The sequence below is a fragment of the Scleropages formosus genome, chromosome 5, assembly GCF_900964775.1.
Source record: "Scleropages formosus chromosome 5, fSclFor1.1, whole genome shotgun sequence".
In the NCBI taxonomy this organism is placed as follows: Eukaryota; Metazoa; Chordata; class Actinopteri; order Osteoglossiformes; family Osteoglossidae; genus Scleropages; species Scleropages formosus.
The window spans coordinates 35,344,119-35,363,950 of NC_041810.1; the positions used below are offsets into that span (position 1 = coordinate 35,344,119).

At 41.8% G+C, this 19,832-nt stretch overlaps 1 protein-coding gene across 3 annotated transcripts; it reads right to left on the reverse strand.

Annotated features, from left to right (window-relative positions):
- Window positions 1-1,580: 1,580 nt before the first annotated feature.
- dqx1 (DEAQ box RNA-dependent ATPase 1) lies at window positions 1,581-19,052 on the reverse strand. Of its 3 annotated transcripts, none has more exons than XM_018734393.1 (12): window positions 18,978-19,052; window positions 14,793-15,129; window positions 14,495-14,688; window positions 13,827-14,214; window positions 7,510-7,782; window positions 6,090-6,189; window positions 5,449-5,607; window positions 4,956-5,147; window positions 4,310-4,435; window positions 4,031-4,221; window positions 3,763-3,953; window positions 1,581-3,634 (listed from the first exon to the last, which is right to left on the reverse strand). In XM_018734393.1, the coding sequence occupies exons 2-12, from the start codon at window positions 15,072-15,074 to the stop codon at window positions 3,433-3,435; spliced, it is 2,298 nt and encodes a 765-aa protein (XP_018589909.1). In that variant the 5' UTR covers window positions 15,075-15,129; window positions 18,978-19,052; the 3' UTR covers window positions 1,581-3,432. The 3 variants fall into 3 exon arrangements, with proteins under 3 accessions (XP_018589909.1, XP_018589911.1, XP_018589910.1); XM_018734395.1 differs by lacking the exon at window positions 18,978-19,052 and adding an exon at window positions 18,634-18,675; XM_018734394.1 differs by lacking the exon at window positions 18,978-19,052 and having other exon boundaries at window positions 14,793-15,941.
- Between the last annotated feature and the right edge of the window lie 780 nt (window positions 19,053-19,832).

A 19,832-nucleotide genomic window follows, 5' to 3' on the forward strand; every position in this document is an offset into this window, starting at 1 on the left:
TGCATAAAACTTTACCAGAATATCGCTGATTCCTAATCACCTTCCTAGTAGTTTTTTTGAGATACATATAAAAATTTATGCTACATTCCAAGAATGGCTCTGTAAAGAATTGATCTATTATATAACATTTATTCATTTAGCTGAAGCTGTTTTGCAAAGCAGATAACAGTACATTTGTATTTTGTTAGAATTGGTCTTTTCAGATACAAGCATTTGCACAGAACTTGTACCCTGATGTTAATGCACCTGTGTGTCAAGTGTCTCTGCAAGTCTGTTCCAAATTTTAATGGAGCCGGAAAAGCAATTACCGACTTTTTTACCTTAAAAAAAAAAAAAAAAAAAAAAGCTAAGGCTTTTAGCCTTTTTCCTAACCCATGCGTTTTGGAAACGTTTTGCTTCACAACAGTGCTTCATATTAGATCTTAACAGGGGCTGCTAATGTGTTGCAAATTAAGAACTGCTGATTATGAAAGGCAATTTATATTTATGGGTGGCAGTCAGTTTTACTTTACATTTTATAAGTGAGAGGGCTGCAGAATTCAGTATTTTGTGAAAATTAGGAGTTAGTAGGGAAAACTTTAAACACAATTGTAGCCAAAATAGATTTTAATTCCAAAAACACAAATAAATCCAGTTCTGAGAAACCAACTGACTTCTCCGTACTTTAATGCAAGCGAGTCATCATCCTTGCAGGACTGCCATTTGGGGGGCAAAATTCAATGGAACACTTATTACTCAGATAAGTTACTCAATTCAGTCTAGTCCATTACAGAGATCTAGAAGTGGCACACAGCAACTGTGTCCCTAATTCACAGAGACAACAGGTGAAGATAAGGCACACACCTCCATTAAGTCTCACGATGAATGGTACTTACATCTCAAACACAGCATGGCTGCATATGAATGAATGAATCATGCTGAATTCTCAAGAGTCCACATTTTAAACATAACAGAGGATATTAGATATACAGAGAAAATTCTGTAGATTGAAATGGATTACTCGTGAATGATTTTCAGTACTGCTGTATCTCGTTATTGCTGGTCCACATTGCATGATAAATGGCTATTAAGATTGATGTTTTACTGAAAAAAGATGGATAGGCTATAAGATATTTTGTAATGTAAAAATTTCTGCTGAAAAGTTTTGACTTCAAATGTTTGTCAGTTGGGGGTGCGGTGGCGGAGTGGGTTGAACCACAGTCCTGCTCTCTGGTGGGTCTGGGGTTCGAGTCCCGCTTGGGGTGCCTTGCGACGGACTGGCGTCCCGTCCTGGGTGTGTCCCCTCCCCCTCCAGCCTTACGCCCTGTGTTACCGGGTAGGCTCCGGTTCCCCGTGACCCCGTATGGGACAAGCGGTTCTGAAAATGTGTGTGTGTGTTTGTCAGTTTGCTGACAATAGCTAGAGGTATAAGAAATGTGCAGATCCCACTGTGTTCTGTACTCGTGAATGCCCTGTCTGAATTTTCATGACTCATTTTTATCTGAAGGCGCTTCAGAGATGTGCAAGTACATCAGGTACGAACACAAAATTATCCCAAGTGAAATGTAAACAACTGAAAGTTACAAAGGCGAGAATTTGAATACTTTCGTAAACAATGAATTTAATGACAGTAAATTCAGTAAACACTTACCATCAAAAGTCAAGCTGGCAAAATAAGGGTTCTTATAGGCACACCATTACCCTACTGAAAAGAAATTCCTGAAGACCTCCAAAGGAAAAGCAGAGGTCAAAGGGGTTACACTCCTATTCGTAAGGCTCTGACCCTCACCCTTAAGACCATAGACTCAGTCAACAAATCAATAAAGACTGGAACAGTAGTGAATTGAACTTGTACTGCCTGTCCTGCAAAAACCCCAATAAAAGCATAAAACAACAAGGTGAAAAACCTAAAAAACTGAGTGTTTAAGGCTCCACAATAAGAAACACTACAGAACTGGAATACATGGGCAGGCCATCTCCAGTTGTCAAAAAGCTCCTGGATAACCCTGGGAGTCCTGGAAAAATGTTCTCCGATCAATCAGAAGTTGGACTTTTTTGATAGTATGGGTCCTGTAGAGTAAAAACATCCAATCTACAGTCAAGTACGGTGGTAGTAGTGTAATAGTCTAAGGATGCTTTATTGCTTCTGGCCCTGGAAAACTTGCTACCATTGAATAAACCTTGAATAATAATGTGTATCATTTTTTGTTTTAATTTTTAAATAATATAAAGACATGTTTATTTGATCAGCAAACAATGTGTTACACCCAACATATATGATGTAAACTTAAATGCATGATTATTATTTTTGTTGAATTTTAGTAGAATAAAAAAAATAAGCGTGGCATATTTGAGCACTGTTTCAGTTGACAGATTAATAATCCCCCCCCCCCACAAAGGCACTCAAATGAACTTATTTCACCTTATATGTGAAGATAGGTATTTGTTCAACTCCAAAACTTTCACTGTGATTGTTCTGCCAACTTTCAACAACCTTTAGGTGATCTAATCAGCTGTCTGAAGAATTGACAAAATTAATTTTCATACAGCAGGGGACCTATGAAAGGATTTACTTCCATCCTTTCATAACAAAAGCGACTGTTGTAATCAAGGCACAGTATGAAAGTGCCATTAAAATCTCTCAGGAGAATTGCTTATAAACAGGTCAGGTGTGTAATGCACAACCCAAGGAACACTGTAAAGGATCTGCCATAAAGTGGTAAAGACAATGAAGTAGTTATCCATGGGTCCACAGTATCATCAGCGCAACGATGTCCACAGGAGTTGTCAGAGACCACAGTCAATAAAAAAAACAAAACCTTGCTAAGCTGAAAACTTTAGAACAGATTCATCTGGAGGCAAAAACTGAAGCACTGATCTATTTATGTTTTGGAGCTCTGTGTCAGCCTATGACACAGGAAATACTCAAACATCAGCAAATGATGAATTACACGAAAGAAGCTGAAGATTTTCAACTGACCCTTCTCTGTCTCTGAGACATGCGCTGCGTGTGTCTGTAAGGTACTGGGGTTGTGACAGGAAGGTTGAATAAAATCCAAGAACTATAAGGACTCTCTCCTGACTACAGAAAAATTAGAAAGCTGTTATTGCTGCCAAATGTTTCTAACTAGTGACTGACAAGATGTACAATTTTTGATGTCATATTCAATGTTTTGTTATTATGAATATCTACAAATCTTTACAATGAACCTTTCCATCAAAAATTGCTGAAAGATTTTGTATTTAAGTTTGTACCATACAAAGGCTGTGTCAAATTTTCACCTTGTTCAGCAAAACAAAATGTCAGCGGGTACCTAAACTTATATGGTTTTTTTTCTTTTCAAAAGTGTACCTGAAGAAGTGTATGAGAGCAAGAGAAGGGACGGTAAACATTACTGTCAGCGCACACCTGGCAGGCTTCGCATCACTGTCCCTGGTCTTTGGACACTTGGGTCACTGGAGGGCACAAAGTTCCTTGCCGTACTGCTCACGAGTCTCATTATCCAGGTTCTCGGCACCCTTTATTAGCATTTCCGCTTCCTGTGCGCCCTGCCCATTGGCAGATGCCAAATTGCGTCTGAGCTCCATAATCTCGTCCCTTCCCTCGCTGGACGGCAGATTGCCAAGGTAATACTGAGGAGCCAACTCCACCAACCTATAGGATGAAAGGAGACCCAGAATGGATGAAATCTCCCCATAACAAAAGAAGATAACTGTTTGGTGGTCTATCTACACGTCGTAAAAAATCCCCAGGTTGAGGGAGTGACACTGCTTCATACTTACATTTTTGGTTGTATTTCAGAGGCAATGCGGATACAGTTGTCATCTGAGATGGTGAAGTCATGGTAGAGCACCCAGCTAGGAGGGTCGGGCTGGGGAAGACGGCACATGTATGAAGAATAGGGGTGCAGATGTGCCACATGACGGTGTGTCAAAAGTAGATAATTCCCTGAGCCGTCCACATCATGAGCTACCTGGGGGGGGGGGAACGAATGTATAATTTACTGAACAACAGCAAAGTAAAACATTACTAATCATGATCTTTCCTCACCTTAAGGAAGAACCCTGAAATGAGTGCCCGCTTAATGTTGTCGTTGTTGCCATGGCAACCAAAGGCAGGTGGTGAGACAGGCAACTCAATTCGTTGCATCACCTCAAGCAAGTCCGCCCTGATAATTCTAGCCAATCGCAAAGCAGAAGGATTCAGGAAGTTTTTTATACACCACCCTTCTTCCTCGTTGCCTAAACAAGAACACACAGAGCGATGATGTCTATTGTACTATATTTTTATAGCTGACAGCACATAAAAGCTGATTTTCTGTGAACTCACTATTGACATATGCATTAAAAATATTGACGAGTGTGAAGTGATCTCCTTCTGGATGCTGCAAGTGGAGCCACTGATCCAATGCTTCCCTCTCATTCTGAGGTAGTGGTGTTACAAAGCACGACGGAGCTGTAGGGAAAGCGAGAGGGGCAGTGCAGTACGTAAGTAAATAAAGAAGCAAGCTACATTTACAGAATTTCAAGGCACAGTATAACCAGAAATGTTACTGTTGGATGTGTGCACAGACATTACCTCTGAAAGATGGACTGCACAAAAAAAAAAAAAAAGTTCATTGATTCAACTGAAACCCCTACTACATACAGTACCATCAGACAAATGTGTACACACATATACACAGGGTTGTATAGCTGTAAAAGCAAACATAAATCAGCACTACAGAATGCTGTACTGTGTCATTTGCTATATGTACTTAGGGGTTTTACAAGCCAATTATGAAAATTAACAGCATATAATGGTATGTAAGACTGCTGGAAATCCAGCATTCTCATTTTTAAATTTAAGTAACAGCAGCCAACCAGTCTATACAGTAGACCATCAATGGCACTCCTTATCAAAGAAAGATTTCAAAGGAGCTAAGGAATGGCAGCTCCAACAAATGAGAGCATGCTGTACAGGTCACCAGGATTACCTGCAAGCATGGCAGCAATGGTGAGCAGCTCACTGACGCAATCAAACTCGCAGGCTGCGATGAGGGCCTTAGCCATGGGAGGCTCCACAGGGAGCTCTGACATGATGATGCCCACTTCACTCAGGTTGCCATCATCATCCAGTGCTGCCAAGTAGTCTAGGTCTTCCAGGGCTTGCATGAGAGCTTCTGGAGCTAGAAATGGATTTTGGATGAGTGGCAAGGCAAAAAAAAAAAAAAATAATGAGATATGTTGAGGAAAAGTGAAAATGAAGAGATGTGGTGGCAGGGCAGAGAGAGAGGATTAGCAAGACCAAGGAAAAATAGAGGAGAGTACGGCAACAGAAGGTTTGAATAAATTAAGAAATGAAGGAAAAAGAGGATGGATAGAGGCATGTAACAGACAATTACTTCCAGTGTGGCATCAGCAGACAATGTTGGGTATGTCACTATGCAGTGCAACCATAACTGGACAAATGCTGTCTGTGCTCCCTACCAGGGCGGTCGAGAAACTTGCACTGGCCCATGTCTGCAATGTCCAGCCTCTTGAGCAGAAGCACCAGGTGGCTGAGATTTTCTTCCGCTACACCCGGCATACGGGTCTCCGGCATGCCCTCCTCATACAGGGACTGCGGGTAAAGCCTGAAACATGTCCCTGCAAGACAGGTGGAGGTGCCTGAAGTCTTTAACAATCAAAATAAAATACCATACAAAATGTTCTGATACAAAACATTCATACAATCAAAGCTCAGAGCCTTCAAACACAGGCTAGAACAGAAAAGTATGAAACCAAAAAGACAAGGGTGGTCAATGGTGCAAAGTAAACGGAACTTTGTGCCAGACTCAAGATTAATATCCCACAGTGCCGTAACCTTAGGAAAAAAGTGTCTAAGGCCACTTCTTTTATATACCACAAACTATATACAGTATATTTATATATAAAGGTGTAAATGTGGTAAATACAGTAACTGACACCTTAAATTACATTAAAAATTTAATCATATCTCAGTACTGGATTAGCTCCAGCATCAGTAATCATGTGAACTGCTCAACTGCCCTTATGAAAGACTGAGGTGGACAGATGAGAGTAAATGCATTTTGGAACCCTCATCTCTATATGTCCCTTTTCCCACCCACCTGCTAAGTTGCTGTTAATTCTCTGTCTGCGCATATCTGCCTGATGTCGACTGATGGGCTGCAGAACTTGGAAGTTTGCTCTCACCTGCGGATTATAGACCTATCAAAGAAAGGCAAGAGAAAGGCAGCTGTTGAATATTGCATTTAATGTTTATTGGAACTATGAAAAGTTCCAGTTTTCCAGTAAGTAGTAGTAGTAAATTTAATACTACAAATATCTAACGCAATACAGAATTTAATACAAATTAATAAATTGGCACAGGTGACTCCACATATACACCGAGACCTCATATGGTGAACATTTAATGTACAAATGTTTTAAGATAAACATTTTACTCATTTTTGCTTGTATTCACTTTATTTCCCCTCCCCACTCTTTCCAAGCAAAGATCACCTGCATTTCTGAGTCCAAATATTGGTTGACAGTAACAAAATGAGACAGAGCAGGAATAAGGAACTGGATTAATTCAGTTCTTGTCCTCAGTGTTTACAGCTTGTGTCCAAGATGAGGATCACTATACGGGTTTATGGCAAGAATTTTATAATTTTAAACTTAAATTTTCAATATTAATGTTAAAAGATTTAGTGAAATGTTAAGTCTTGTTATTTATTCATTATAGCTGTATCAGACTTTTATAGATCCTCTCTAGCCAATAAAGCAAGGTGTATCTCCATTTTGCTTATTGATTGTACAGATAATAAAGCCCAAGACAAAGTGACAAGATGCTTAGGAACTTGTTGAAATGCAAGAAAACTGGTGTTCCCCATTTCATGACCACCCTGCACTGGTAGAACAGTTGATAAAAATGAGTAAATGCCTGGTAGAATTTTTTTAATTAATTATAGCTTCATCTGAGCTTTTAACTTAACCTAGCATGTGAATAAATCAAGAATAAAAGCTGTATTCTTAAGCTTTTTGACCGCGATACAGTGGTTGGATTTACAATCAAATCAAGCTATGAACAAGCTTATGGTCCCAGCTGTATTCATAAGTTTGGGGCCAAGTTTATTTATTATTAGTTATCATCCCTTTGTGTAGAAGTCAAGACAGTGACAAAAAACCAGGTCCTGTTGAAGGATGCATTCATAATATGGCCCTGTAAAGTGGGGACTTCCATTTCACTCTTCCTGTTCAAAGAATTGCTCCAGTAAGACTAGCATGCTGCATGAAGGGATAAACCATGTTCAGTTGCTTAGCATACAGTACTAATGTTGTAAACAACCATGAAACAAAGGCATCAGCTGAAGAGAGAACAGTAAGGGAAACAGTGAGAGAACAACTTACTGGGCTACAGCTGGAAACAATCGATACATATAGTACGATACACATACAGAATAGGACAATATGACAGCACTGCGATGCAGCGAAGAGACATTGAGTCACATGAGAGAAGGAAGCAGATCAACAGACCAGACTCACAGTCTTGAGTTGAAGCCCTGTGTCAATGACGTATCGTATGCTAGCGACAGAGAAAGAGGCTTCTCCCAGGGTGTCGGTCAAGATGATCCTGCGCTTGAAGCCGCCCCACCCTAACTCATCCTCTTCCTTCCCCTGCCCCTCAGTCCCCATGTCATACACACGCTGGGTGGCTGCTCCTGCGCCCGAGTGCAGCTGCAGCACCTTCAAGGCCCCCAGCTGTGGACTCAAAGCAAGCGACTCCTTCTCCAAGAGAGCAGCGCACTCAACAATCTCCTGAAAGAGAATGAAAGAGAAACGGAGGCTTATACACCCCTCCGCTGAACTGTTGGCCACCGAAAACACACATTGACCGCTCCTTTACTTGTATTTTAGAGGTACCAGGAAACGCAAGTGCCACATTAGGTCACTGATCTGAATGTTTGAAACCATTTAGAGGGCACTGCGGTAAAAAAAAAATTCCACACAAAGACAGTGCTTTCTGGGTGTGAATACCTCACTAAAAAGCAGGATAGAATGTATAGGGGATACATTTATATAGACTGTATATACAATTAGTACATAGGGGACACATGTATGTCAGTATAACAATATAATGTATTAAGCTTATACTGGTAAATGAGCTGGAAATGAGAACAAAGACCCTGGTCTAGCTCTGCGTACTGCTCTTTACTGCATTTTCTTATCTAAAGTGTATCATAAAATTCTTCACCAGAAGATGCAAAACACCAAGCGCACATATGAGCCGACTGTGAGAGAGACAACCTGCTACACTGCTCTCTTCCCATCGAAAAACCCTGTAGTATGGATCCCTCGCAGAGCTGTCCTGCCTATGGACATTTACAATGCTTTTATTCATTTAGTGCATGCTTTGGCCAAAACTCAGAATAATAAAAGTGCATTTCATTGACAGACAGGCACAGATGTTGACACACAATTATAAAAGTAGTCATTTAAGTCAAATACAACCATTTTTGCTGCCATATATGACACAAGTCACCACATATAGAACTGAGAGACCCTTTATTGGTTCCATCCTGCATTTACATACATACATTTATTTAGCAGATGCTTTTCCCCAAGTGACTTCCAATGAATGTTGTGTTATCAGCCCACACACCTTATTCACCAGGGTAATTTACACTGCTAGATACACTACTTGCAGTGGGTCACTCTTCCATACATCAGAGGAACACACTCTCTCCATCACTCACAAACTATGGGTGAACCCGAACAGTATGTCTTTGGACTGTGGGAGGAAACCAGAGCACCCGGATAAAACCTACACAGACAGGGGAAGAACATGCAAACTGCACACACGACTGAGCGGGGATCGAACCCATGTCCTCTCGCACCACTCAGGCGCTGCGAGACAGCAGTGCTACTCACTCTGCCACAATTAATTGAATTTGAGTAACAAACCAACTCTCAGTCCAGATTAAGTTCATAAGTAGGGGACCAACTGTATTGTTTTCTGTCATTTTCTTAAATGTTCCCCTTAGCTTTCATTGTATGTTTATTTTGTTGTGTGAAATAACTGCCCTGAGCTGATAACCGTGGATACGAGTTGTATTGACAGGAATCACCCACATGGAGCTGACTGCTTACGTACTGTATATGGTACAGTCTTGCTGGTTCCATCTTTGCCGAGATTGCGCAAGGGACACACAGAAGTAGAATGACCACATAGTGGGGAAAGGCCATTATACTGAAGACTGTTGTATGACATGAGCCTGTTGTATGAAAAAAGGTTAATGTTATTACCATCAGCTGCTGAAATAATCATTTGTCACATGGGAGGTTATATCAGGGATACTCTCATACTCATGTACCCTGAATATTTCAGCATGCTTCACACACAAAAAAAAAAAAAAAATCCAGCAGAATTACACATACTGCGTGCGGATTCAATCACCAAAATATCATTTGAGGTCACAAGATGGGAAATTGGACAGCATGCCTAAAGCAATAATCAGGTATTTACCCTGTATACACATGTCAAAATCATATAGCAAGAACAGGGTTGAGGGAGAATGATGTGAGATTTAAAGGCTTCCAGTTCAAGACACAGGACTTGCTGTAACTACTTCTTTGACGACGAAGTACAAATCAATCAAAAAGACAGACAGACAAAAAAAGCTGTCAATCCGGAGCAAAATTCCACAAGGCTACAACAGCATTTTTTAAAGCAATAGAAGACACTAGAATAAACACCACATTTATTTTTTCACATTCTGATCTAAGTATATAACAATACAAATAAGAGTGAACACAAGAGAGTAGTGCAGACAGCTTCATACCACTGACTCAATAAGAGGTCACTATCCTGACAATGAAAGTACTCGTTATACTAGACCTGTCTATTACTGAAGGTGCTCCTCTCTTTAGCCAGGGTGGTGTATGGTAGATGACTCATCTGTGATGACCAGGAGTTCAGTCAGAGCCCTTCTCTATACCACTTCATCCAGAGTCCTGCCTAAGTCTCCCAGGCCAAGTTTGCTGTCCTGATTGGTTTATTCAGTCTGCGTGAATCACCTGTAGCAATGCCATCACCCTAGTTTACAGGTTCACCGACAACAAAGGACCTTTAGAACATGTGGAACAGCGACCTGAATACGTCAAAAGACACGATCCTCCAAAAGTGACTTTTCTCTTGCACAGAGCCTCTGTGCTGCTAGACTACTACTTAGTTTCCCAAGTGAACCCCCAGGTACTTATCCAGAGTATGGGGCTGTACTTCCTCTCCACTAAAAGTCACTTTACACAAAGAACCCTTGAACCTTCTGAAGTTCACCGCAATCTATTTTGTCTTTCCAGTGTTGAGTTGAAGTGTGTTCTGTTTGCACCACCCAACGAAGACTTGAAAGGCTAGTCACAGTCAAACTTAGCATATTAAGTCCAACCTCCTGGTCACACTTGACCCCCTTCAGTTTGCGTACTGCAGTAATCGATCCACTGAGGATGCATTAACATCAGCTCTGTCACACCTGGACCAAAAAAACTCCTACGTGAGGATGCTATTCATTGATTTCAGCTCAGCATTAACACTATCATCCCACAGAACCTAAAAATAAAACTGAGCCAGCTGGGCCTCAACACCCCGCTGTGCGCTCGGTTACTTGACTTCCTGACCGGAAGGCTGCAGTCAGTCCAGATCAGCAGACACCTCCAGCACCACCATACTGAACACAGGTGCCCTACAGGACTGTGTGCTCAGCCCATTCCTGTTCACACTTCTGACCTATGACTGCATTGCAACACATCCCTCCAACCACATCAAGTTTTCTGATGACACGACAGTGGTGGGTCTCATCAACAACAACGATGAAAGAGAATACAGAGAGGAAGTGAATCAACTGGCTACCTGGTGCAAAACCAATAACCCTTCCCTAAGTATAGGTAAAACAAAGGAGATCATTGTCAACTTCAGAGAGGCCCATGCTGCCCACCCCCAGTCACCATCAATGACACCTCTGTGGAGAGAGCGAGCAGCTCGAAGTTCCTGGGAGCGCACATTGTTGAGGATCTCACCTGGTCCTCACACGTCAGCACTCACCAAAAGAGCCCAGCAGCACCTCCAATTCCAGTGGTGACTGAAGAAGGCAAGCTTCCCCCCACCCATCCTCATGACCTTTTATAGAGGAACCACAGTGAGCATACTGACTAACTGCATCACTGTCTGGTATGGGAACTGCAAGGTCTCTGATCGCAAGTCCCTACAACGGATAGTGAACATTGCAGGATCATCGGTGACCCCCTCTCCCCTCCATACAAGGCATGTACCACATACAATGTGCCCGCAAAGCCCTCAGCATCACATCTGACACTAGTCACCCCACCCACAACCTCTTCATCAATCTGCCATCTGGAAGGATACACCAAAGTATCTGTACCACCTCCTCCAGACTGTGCAACGGCTTCTTCCCTGAGGCTGTGAGAATCCTCAACAGCAGAAAACCCCCGATCATCCACACACCCATCTCCTGGCATAGTTGATTTCCCACACATACAGAAGAAAGTCTGCATTAGTTACTTGAACAAAGCACATTTCACTTGAAGCAAATAATATACTCAAAACAGTTATTACTGCTCCTGTAGCTAGTTTCCAGTGTCTCTAGTCTCCTGTGTCTAATGTCTTAACTCATATATAGGCAGAATGACAAACTTGACTTTGATAAAGTCCTACACCAAAGTCTCTGGATTCATCCTCCTGTCTAGCCCTGAAACACCCAACTCTTGCTATATCATTTGGTATCTTCTGCAAATGACATGACTTGGTTTTGCATCTAAAGTCCAAGATGTACATGGCCAACAAGATGGGAACCAGAACTGTCACTAGAAGGGAACCCAAGCTGCTTAGGGCCATGTGTGATGCATAGCTCTGCAACCTCACAAACTCAGGTGGAATATCCCAAGACTCCATGCATGCATGTACCAGTACTGATCTATTGATCATAGCTTCTCCCACAACAGGAGAGCATGCCAAGACCTTCCTTCCTAACATTATCATTATGTGTCAGAGCAACTGGTCATTTAATATGAAACTAAGAGTTACCCTTTCTTGGGAACTGGTACCAGGCTAGGTGTTTTCAACATCACTGGAACCCTTTCCAGGCTCAGACTCAGACTGAACATAAGCTGGAAAAACTTTACATAGCTGCTTAGCACATGCCTTGAGCACCCTCGGGGTAATACCATAAAGAAAGGGACGGATGGTATCCACAGATGAAATACTTGCTCTGAAGAGGTAGACGTTTCTTTGAGGATAGCAGACAGGAATGATATGCAGAAGTGGGAGGGAAGCAATAGGTGGGCTGTGGCAGCACAGAATGACCTGAGTAGGGAGCTGGTGGGCTGGAGAGGCAATGACTGGAAAGTCCTCTGCCTAACCTGTTGAAAAACTGGTTTCTCTCATTAACTTTGTCATGATTATCCACTATTGAGCAACCACTAGACTCCTTGTAGTCAGTGACATTTTTCATGCCCTTCAACATCTCCCTCACAACAACATTCGGTCTTGTTGCCAACCTTATTCCTGTAGGTGTCATTGGTGTCCTGGATTGCACTCCTCAGCTGTCTGCACCCACCTCACTACTTCTTTGCCACCTTCTTTTTTCTTAAGGCTTTCAGGCCACTCATAACGCAGCATTTGTTAGTGGGGAAATCAGTGTATGGCTCTGGATGAAGATATCCACAGAGACACTGATGTAGCCCCTAACATGGTCAAACAGTCCATCAATATCCTCTGGTATTATAGTTAACAAAGCACTTCTCAGACTATGGTATAAAAGCATTCCCTTGGAGCCTCATCAGCTTCCGATAGCCACTGAAGGTTCTTGTACGATCTTGTACACTCAATATCAAGAGTCTGCTGGGTAAATGCAGGTGACTTTTTCAGGACTAGAATGTGGCCCCAAGTGTACACTAAAGTTCTATTATCATAGCTCAAGCCCTAGGGGGAATACAGGATACAACAATCAATTGGTGTCAATATTTCTGTATCCACTGAGAACGAGAGAAATAAAGCCCATCAGTGCAGAGATGTTGAAGAAATTCTGAAGACAACACGAAAAACACTGCTGCTTTGGCAGGGTAAGGAACAGGAAGGAATAGTATGGAGAACATACTGCCTACATCCATATAGCCTCCTCAGAATCTTTCATCTTTTTCTACCATTTAACATCCAGCTTCTCCATAACAACTGCATACTCAAGACAACTCTCTCTTGTATATTAACACCATATGCATTAAGATTGTTCTGAGCCAAAGAAAGAACTGCAAGCTTCTGTTCTGTAAAGTCACTGACTGCAACAAAGACTGCTAAGATTTTAAAGCAGCCTCGTCTACGGTTTGGACTCTGGGACAGAACACCTCTGGGTGCTGTTGACATAATAGGTGTGCATGTTTGCAGCAGTGCACACAGGCAAAACGTATTTCTACATTCTCACACAGAAACGCATGCAATTGAATAGTTTCGAAGCTCCTGTTTTTGTGGTTCCACAAACTACACAATATCAATATTTGTGTGCACCTGCCTTATAAGCCACAATTATTGCACATGAATTAGAGTTAAAGTTGCATAAAATGTAAAAAGAAGGTGAAGGTACAGAAACAGAAGACACATCGAGAGGAACATTTCAGTCGAACAAGAGAGAAAATATTAAGGAAAAGAAGCAGCAACAAAGGCTTGAGATTAAAAAAAAAAAAAGAAAAAAGCAGACACGTTAAAAAATGAATTCAAAAAGAAGGTCTACGGGGGTGTACTGATAAGGCATACCAAACAGCACTTGACTCAAATGTAATATGAACATTAACATTACCTGGGCACTGGCAAGGAACACAAGAATGTCCCCGTCTTCCCCCCTGCAATGCAGGTCAAGGGCCGTGTGACAGGCAGCCATTACAGGCTCTTGGTTGGCAGAAGGTTCACGATACAGTGTATCCACAGAAACAGGCTTAGCAGAGGAAGGCAAGGACAGGAGCTCGGCTCCTTCTCCGAAGAAAGCGACTACGCGGCTTGCTAACGATGACGTGGTGAGCACTACCACACGGAAGTCCATCCTCTGCTGGCACACATCCCAGAGCAGTCCAAGCAGCACATCAGTTGCCACTGTCCTTTCTTGGGCCTCATCAACCACAAGCACCCCATACTGGCGCAGTAATGGGTCGGACATCATCTCACTCAAGAGAATAGAGTCGGTCACAAACCTGCCAAGTCCAAAACACAAGGTAAGTAAGCATGAAGACGAGAGCAACGTGGCAAGATGGGAATACAGGCAAAAAGGAAAAGTGCAAAGAAAAATGCGACAAGTCAACCATTATCCTTAATCAGTATATTTAAAAGAAGTGAAGACTAGAAGGCCACTGAGAAAAATCTAATGTCACTACCAAGTGTATGTTAAAAGGAGTTAGAAATAAGAAAACAGCATTATCAGCAGAATACAGTCCCTCATGGGATGGCAGTAAAGCCATTATGGGTATACACAACCTGAGTAGGGTATCTTGAGTGCAGCTGTCATCATGCGGTGCCTTGTAGCCCACCTCAAGCCCCAGGCTGAGGTCCATCTCATCAGCCACTCTGAAGGCAAGGCTGCTTGCTGCAGCAGCATATGGCTGTGAGCAACACACGAGCCCAGCAGAAAACTTCAGAGAATGGGCATATTCCAAACACCACTGCGGAACCTGGGGGAGAGTGACAAGAAACCCACAAAAGGGAAGAGCATGCTTCAGACAGCTGCATCTGAAGTGAGCATTTACATTGCACTTATCTCCAAAAATATCCTCACTTGAGTGCTTTTGCCAGCACCACTTTCCCCACTCAACACCACTACGCTGTGGTTCTGCAGCAGCTTAAGGAGGCTGTCTTTCCCACTCCAGACAGGCAGCTTGCGACGCTCCTCCAGCAAAGTGTAGTATCTTGAAGAGAAGGGCAGGCCGTCATAAGGATTGATCTCCAGGTCTCCCAGCATGGCCTCTTCCCCATCTCCTGCTTCCAGCAACCCTTTCGACAACCCCGAGCAGGCCAGAAAGGAGTCCATGGCCGGGGGAGAGGGTGTGGGACAAGACATCGTTGTTGTGGGGTAGGAGGTAGCAGGTAAGAACAGGGCACAAACTGAGCTTTACCTGGAGAGGATAGAATGGCAGAGGCAAAAGTGTGTATGCAATAAAACCATCCTGAAGGTGTTCAAAGCTAATCATCAGTGCTGTAGCACTTACAAAAACATTTTTAAAACTGAAATACAAGTGTGCGGCGAAGAAACGATGGAACGTACAAGTTACAATGTTAGTGAAAACAGGTTGAACATACAATACAATGGCAGCTATGCAGGCTCCTTCCACATGTGGTTCAACCCTGAAGCCCTGGTGCTACAATGTATGTGCTTCTCAGACAACGGCTCAATTTATAATATACAGTATAACACTCTTCAATGATTTCAAATTCTTGAAATCAGAGATGCCACTTCATGCCTGTTGCTTAATTTAATAACGGATATGTGTAAGCAAAAGCTGCACAGGGGTGCAGCAGGTCACACCGGTGCCTTGCAGCTCTTAAGCAGCTTGTTCAGGTGTTGCTTTCAGTCCAGCTCAGGATGTGCACAGTTTGCATGTGCTCCCCATGCTTGTAAGCCAAAAAGCAATGGTAAACAACCTGAATACCAAAGAAACCACACCACAGTGCTTGTTATGAGAAACCTCAACTTGACAGCACTAACCGGACCCTGTTTGCAAGTTCACCCGTTCCTCAAAAAACAGGTTTAAGTCACTCCATTAGGCAAATTCCCTTTGTGAGGGAATTCTTCAAAAAATCTCCCCAGATGAAAAATGTCACCTATAATTAAAATACAAAAATAAAAAGTAATTCATAGATGACAATGAGAATGATACTGTACAGTCCTTTTCATTTATACAATTTCATTTTTTATTAAATTGGTATTTTTTTTTTTTTTTTACAAAGTTAATCATCAATAACCTTTGGTCTAATGCAGGTCATCATTGTAGGCTTTGAAGACAGACATGCAGTGCTACATTTTTTTTCCACCCATTGTTTTCAACTGTATGGTTCTCATTTTGAAAACTACTTCACTGGTAAATGTTCCCTTTTCCTCTTTTTTGCCCTCTGCTGTCATCTAAGGACAGTGCTGTGTTTGTGAATTAAAAAGCTTTGCAAAGATACACACAGAAGACATTACCTGGTTCGTACCCTTCTTTAAATATTTTTTTTAATAATGCAATGTGGGAAATTGGCTCTCCTAATATTTTTCATTGTCCATACCGTCTCCTTTCGCTGAAATGTTTCGTACCAGCGCGAAATTTAGTCTGAAAGCCACACAGCAACTGAATTTCACTGACTAGTGTAATGAGGCAGAAACAGGGAGGAAATCAAATTCAAAACAAAGTCCATAATATCAGAACTGCTTTGAATATTTTTTAATCAAATCTCAAGACCTACATGCTTAAAGTTGTTACCAACATTTGTGTCTGCGTGTGATTTTTCCCTTCACTCTCCTTGTCCTGATCACCTTGCTATTATTTCCTCGATTTATGTCGTTTTCCCTCAGTGGCACAGGTGGGGTCTTGCAGCTCTTGGTCTATAGATTCAAACCCAGCTGAGTCTGTGAGTAGTTCTGATGTTCTCCCTATATTTGTGCGCACTTCCACAGAGACACATTCCACATGAACTGCTGACAGTGAATTACCTGAACTGTGTTAGTCAATGAGTGGGTATGATTTACCTGCAATGAACTGGTGTCCCATCTACCAGGATTTACTCTGCTTTATGCCCAATGCTTCCCATATTGGGTCCACACCACCACAGTGGACAAGAGGCTATTAATAATGCCTTGACTCATTTAACTCTAAAATGCTGTTTTATCAAGTTCTTCCCTTATTCTTGTAATTTTTTACACTCTGGTATTTGTGAATTTCTTTAGAGATGTATCCCATGTATCTTCCTTTATTGTAAAGTGCTTTGAGAAGCTACTTTTTAAATGTGATAAACAAAAGGTAATTATTTTAAAAATCAGTACATAACCAGGCAATTATCATAATTTTATATTTGTAACTACATGTAACCCCTCTCTGTTGAACTTTCTCCAAAGGAATAATAAACAGTAATTGTACAGTAGCCATTAGTGTTGATAATGTCTTTCAAAAGCATTGTAAGGGTTGCATTAATTCAATTTTTATTTAAGGCTTGCCTTTTATGTTTTCATGCATTTAGCATTTTCTTTAAAAGCTTTTTTTCTTTAGAGCTCAGTACTGTTATGGATGATAAAGAATTGTGAGATTTCTGAAAGATGCTTGCACCAGTTACAGTATAAACATTGTTATAAAGAGCTGCCTAAGGACACAAATCCAGTAAGATGAGGTCATGGCATACCCCAGTACATGCTGATATTTACTGCAGTGGCACTCTTATTTAATATATCAATTGACTATCTGCTGACTGACTAACTTGCACAATACTGACTTTGTTCAAACAACCATGAGGACTAATTTTGCCTTTGTGAATATACAGAATTGATTTTGTTTTAGGCATGCAAATACAATTTAATCATTTTGATCAATAAATCAGCACTGAATCTTTTGACTATTGAAGAAATAAGGGAAACTCCCACAGCCTGAAGTACATTTAAATTGCATTATATTGATTCATTTAGCTGATGCTTTTCGCAAAAGCAAGTTACAATGTTAATCTACCTGCAGCTACTTACCCATTTGTTTTAAAAAAAAAAAAAAAAAAAAAAAAAAAGTCATTGTCTGTTGAAATACTATGTAGCATGATAACAAAGGCAGTCCAAACTTCATAAAGATAAAACATTAACAGACCATCTCCACCTTTCAGTTGGCAAATATGGATCATTCCCTTATCATTTCTGATGATGGTTTTATATTATACTTACATGTCCATGCACCACTATTCATTTGCACTTTAAAAGAAAAATTAAATTAGTCAAAAGTATCTTTATACAGTATGTGTGCTGTTTACCCTGTCCTTACATTCTGTGCTCTCTTCGCACCAGTGACACCGAGCACTGAACATGGCTGTAATGTTGCTGAAGCAGGATTACCAAAAAAACAGAAAATTACATGTATAATTAACAATAGAGAAAGAAAGCCCAAACAAACAAAGGGAGAGAAATAAACATCTGAAGGTCCAAGAACCAGTAGCTCTGTCTTCTGCGGTACTGATCAGGGCCAAATGCAGATCGCTAATCCTGGGACAAACATTCTGTCAGACTTAGGGCTGCTCTTACATGGAGGGATTGCTGCTTGCACACATGGTACAAAGAACTATCGGTGAAGTGAAGCGCACAGGCTCACAGGCTGTAAACGTAGATAGGACTTCCGATGAAGTCCAAAAGGAAAGAACTGTTTACAGCTGATGCCATGGATGCCATGGTAACGAGGCCACATAAAGGGCAGAAAGAGCATAGATTGAGTGAATCCAAGAGATGGCTGGAGGAGACAGAGAAACACACACACAGTGACAAATGTCTCACTGTGGGAAGAGGGTGATGGAAGCGCAGCTATTTTACACCACAAACACAACATTTCCACACACAACTAGTACTAGTTGTAGCTGTAAATTACTACTACTAGTAGTAGTAGTAGAGACGCACTCACTTCATTACAAAAAACACTGAAGCCAAAGGTAACGTGCTGTAAAAACGACATGTCATGTGATGTACATATATAAGTAAGTAAGATTTTTTTAATTATTATTTGTATTTTTGTTTATCCTACACACAGCAGCCGGTCCCCGAGTTGCGAAAAGAGAAACGGCTAAGTAAATGGCACTGCAAACGGACATGATTACAGTGAGAAGTCTGACGCACATTATTCCTTCTTCTTCCCCGCTTTCTGCCCTCTTTTTCTCTTCTCTTCGCTCGTGTTTCTCCAGGAAACTCCCCGCGCTACGTGTCACCTGACGCGGTGTCGAACACGACGACATGCCGCTCACTCCCTACCTGCGCCGCATCTTCTCCAACATCTAATACCGAATGTCTGTTTCACCGCTCCTCTCAGTCCTCTGAACAGATCTCTTTTCGGGACGCTGCTACTGTACACTTCACCGGCGAACGTCTATCGGTTTCTGAGGCGCGGCGCAGCACAACACCGCCATTTTGTGCGGCTCACCGTGTCCAGGTGCGCGTGAGGCCCGAGGGCGGGGCGGAGACGCGGCACGCGCGCTGTTACTGCACATGCGCAGAGCATTAACAGCGGCGTAGTGTCTTGAAAACCACTTAGTTATTATTAGGTACTGTACTCTGCTTTTGCTCTTCTTTTGGCAGTACTCTTTCTTTAATGAAATATCCTTGCAGAAATCTTACATTTACATTTATTTATTTAGCAGACACTTTTCACCAAGCAACTTCCAATGAACTCTATGTAGTGTCATCAGCCCACACACCTTATTCACCGTCCAAGGTGACTTACACTGCTAGATACACAATGGCTCACTCATCCGTACATCAGTGGTACACACTCTCTCCATCACTCACACACTAATTTATAGACATTTACATACACATTTATACAGCTACAAATCTTGCAAAAACTTTGAAAACATACTGACACAGGTATGGGGTTTCGTCCGGGCACTGTTTCCTCCCACGCTCCAAATGCACGCATACATTCCCGGTGAACTGGACACAATAAATTGATTGTGTGTGTGTGTGCCTGTCCAGGTTGACCCTTCCAGCCTACCACCCAGCAATTCCAGGATGTGGACAAGCAGTTACAGAAAGTGAGGGAAGCACGGATTTTATGAAGAAGTAACTATACACCTACAGGAACTAAACAGACCACATTTTTCAAGAAAA

What these genes read in the sequence shown, in the direction of transcription:
- dqx1 (XM_018734393.1), bottom strand. Translation starts at nt 15,074, where the DNA reads ATGTCTTGTCCCACACCCTCTCCCCCGGCCATGGACTCCTTTCTGGCC. An exon ending in GTGCTGGCAAAAGCACTCAA is followed by an intron (nt 14,689 to 14,792) that starts GTGAGGATATTT and finishes ACTCTCCCCCAG; the next exon opens with GTTCCGCAGTGGTGTTTGGA. An exon ending in TTTTAATGCATATGTCAATA is followed by an intron (nt 4,222 to 4,309) that starts GTGAGTTCACAG and finishes GTTCTTGTTTAG; the next exon opens with GCAACGAGGAAGAAGGGTGG.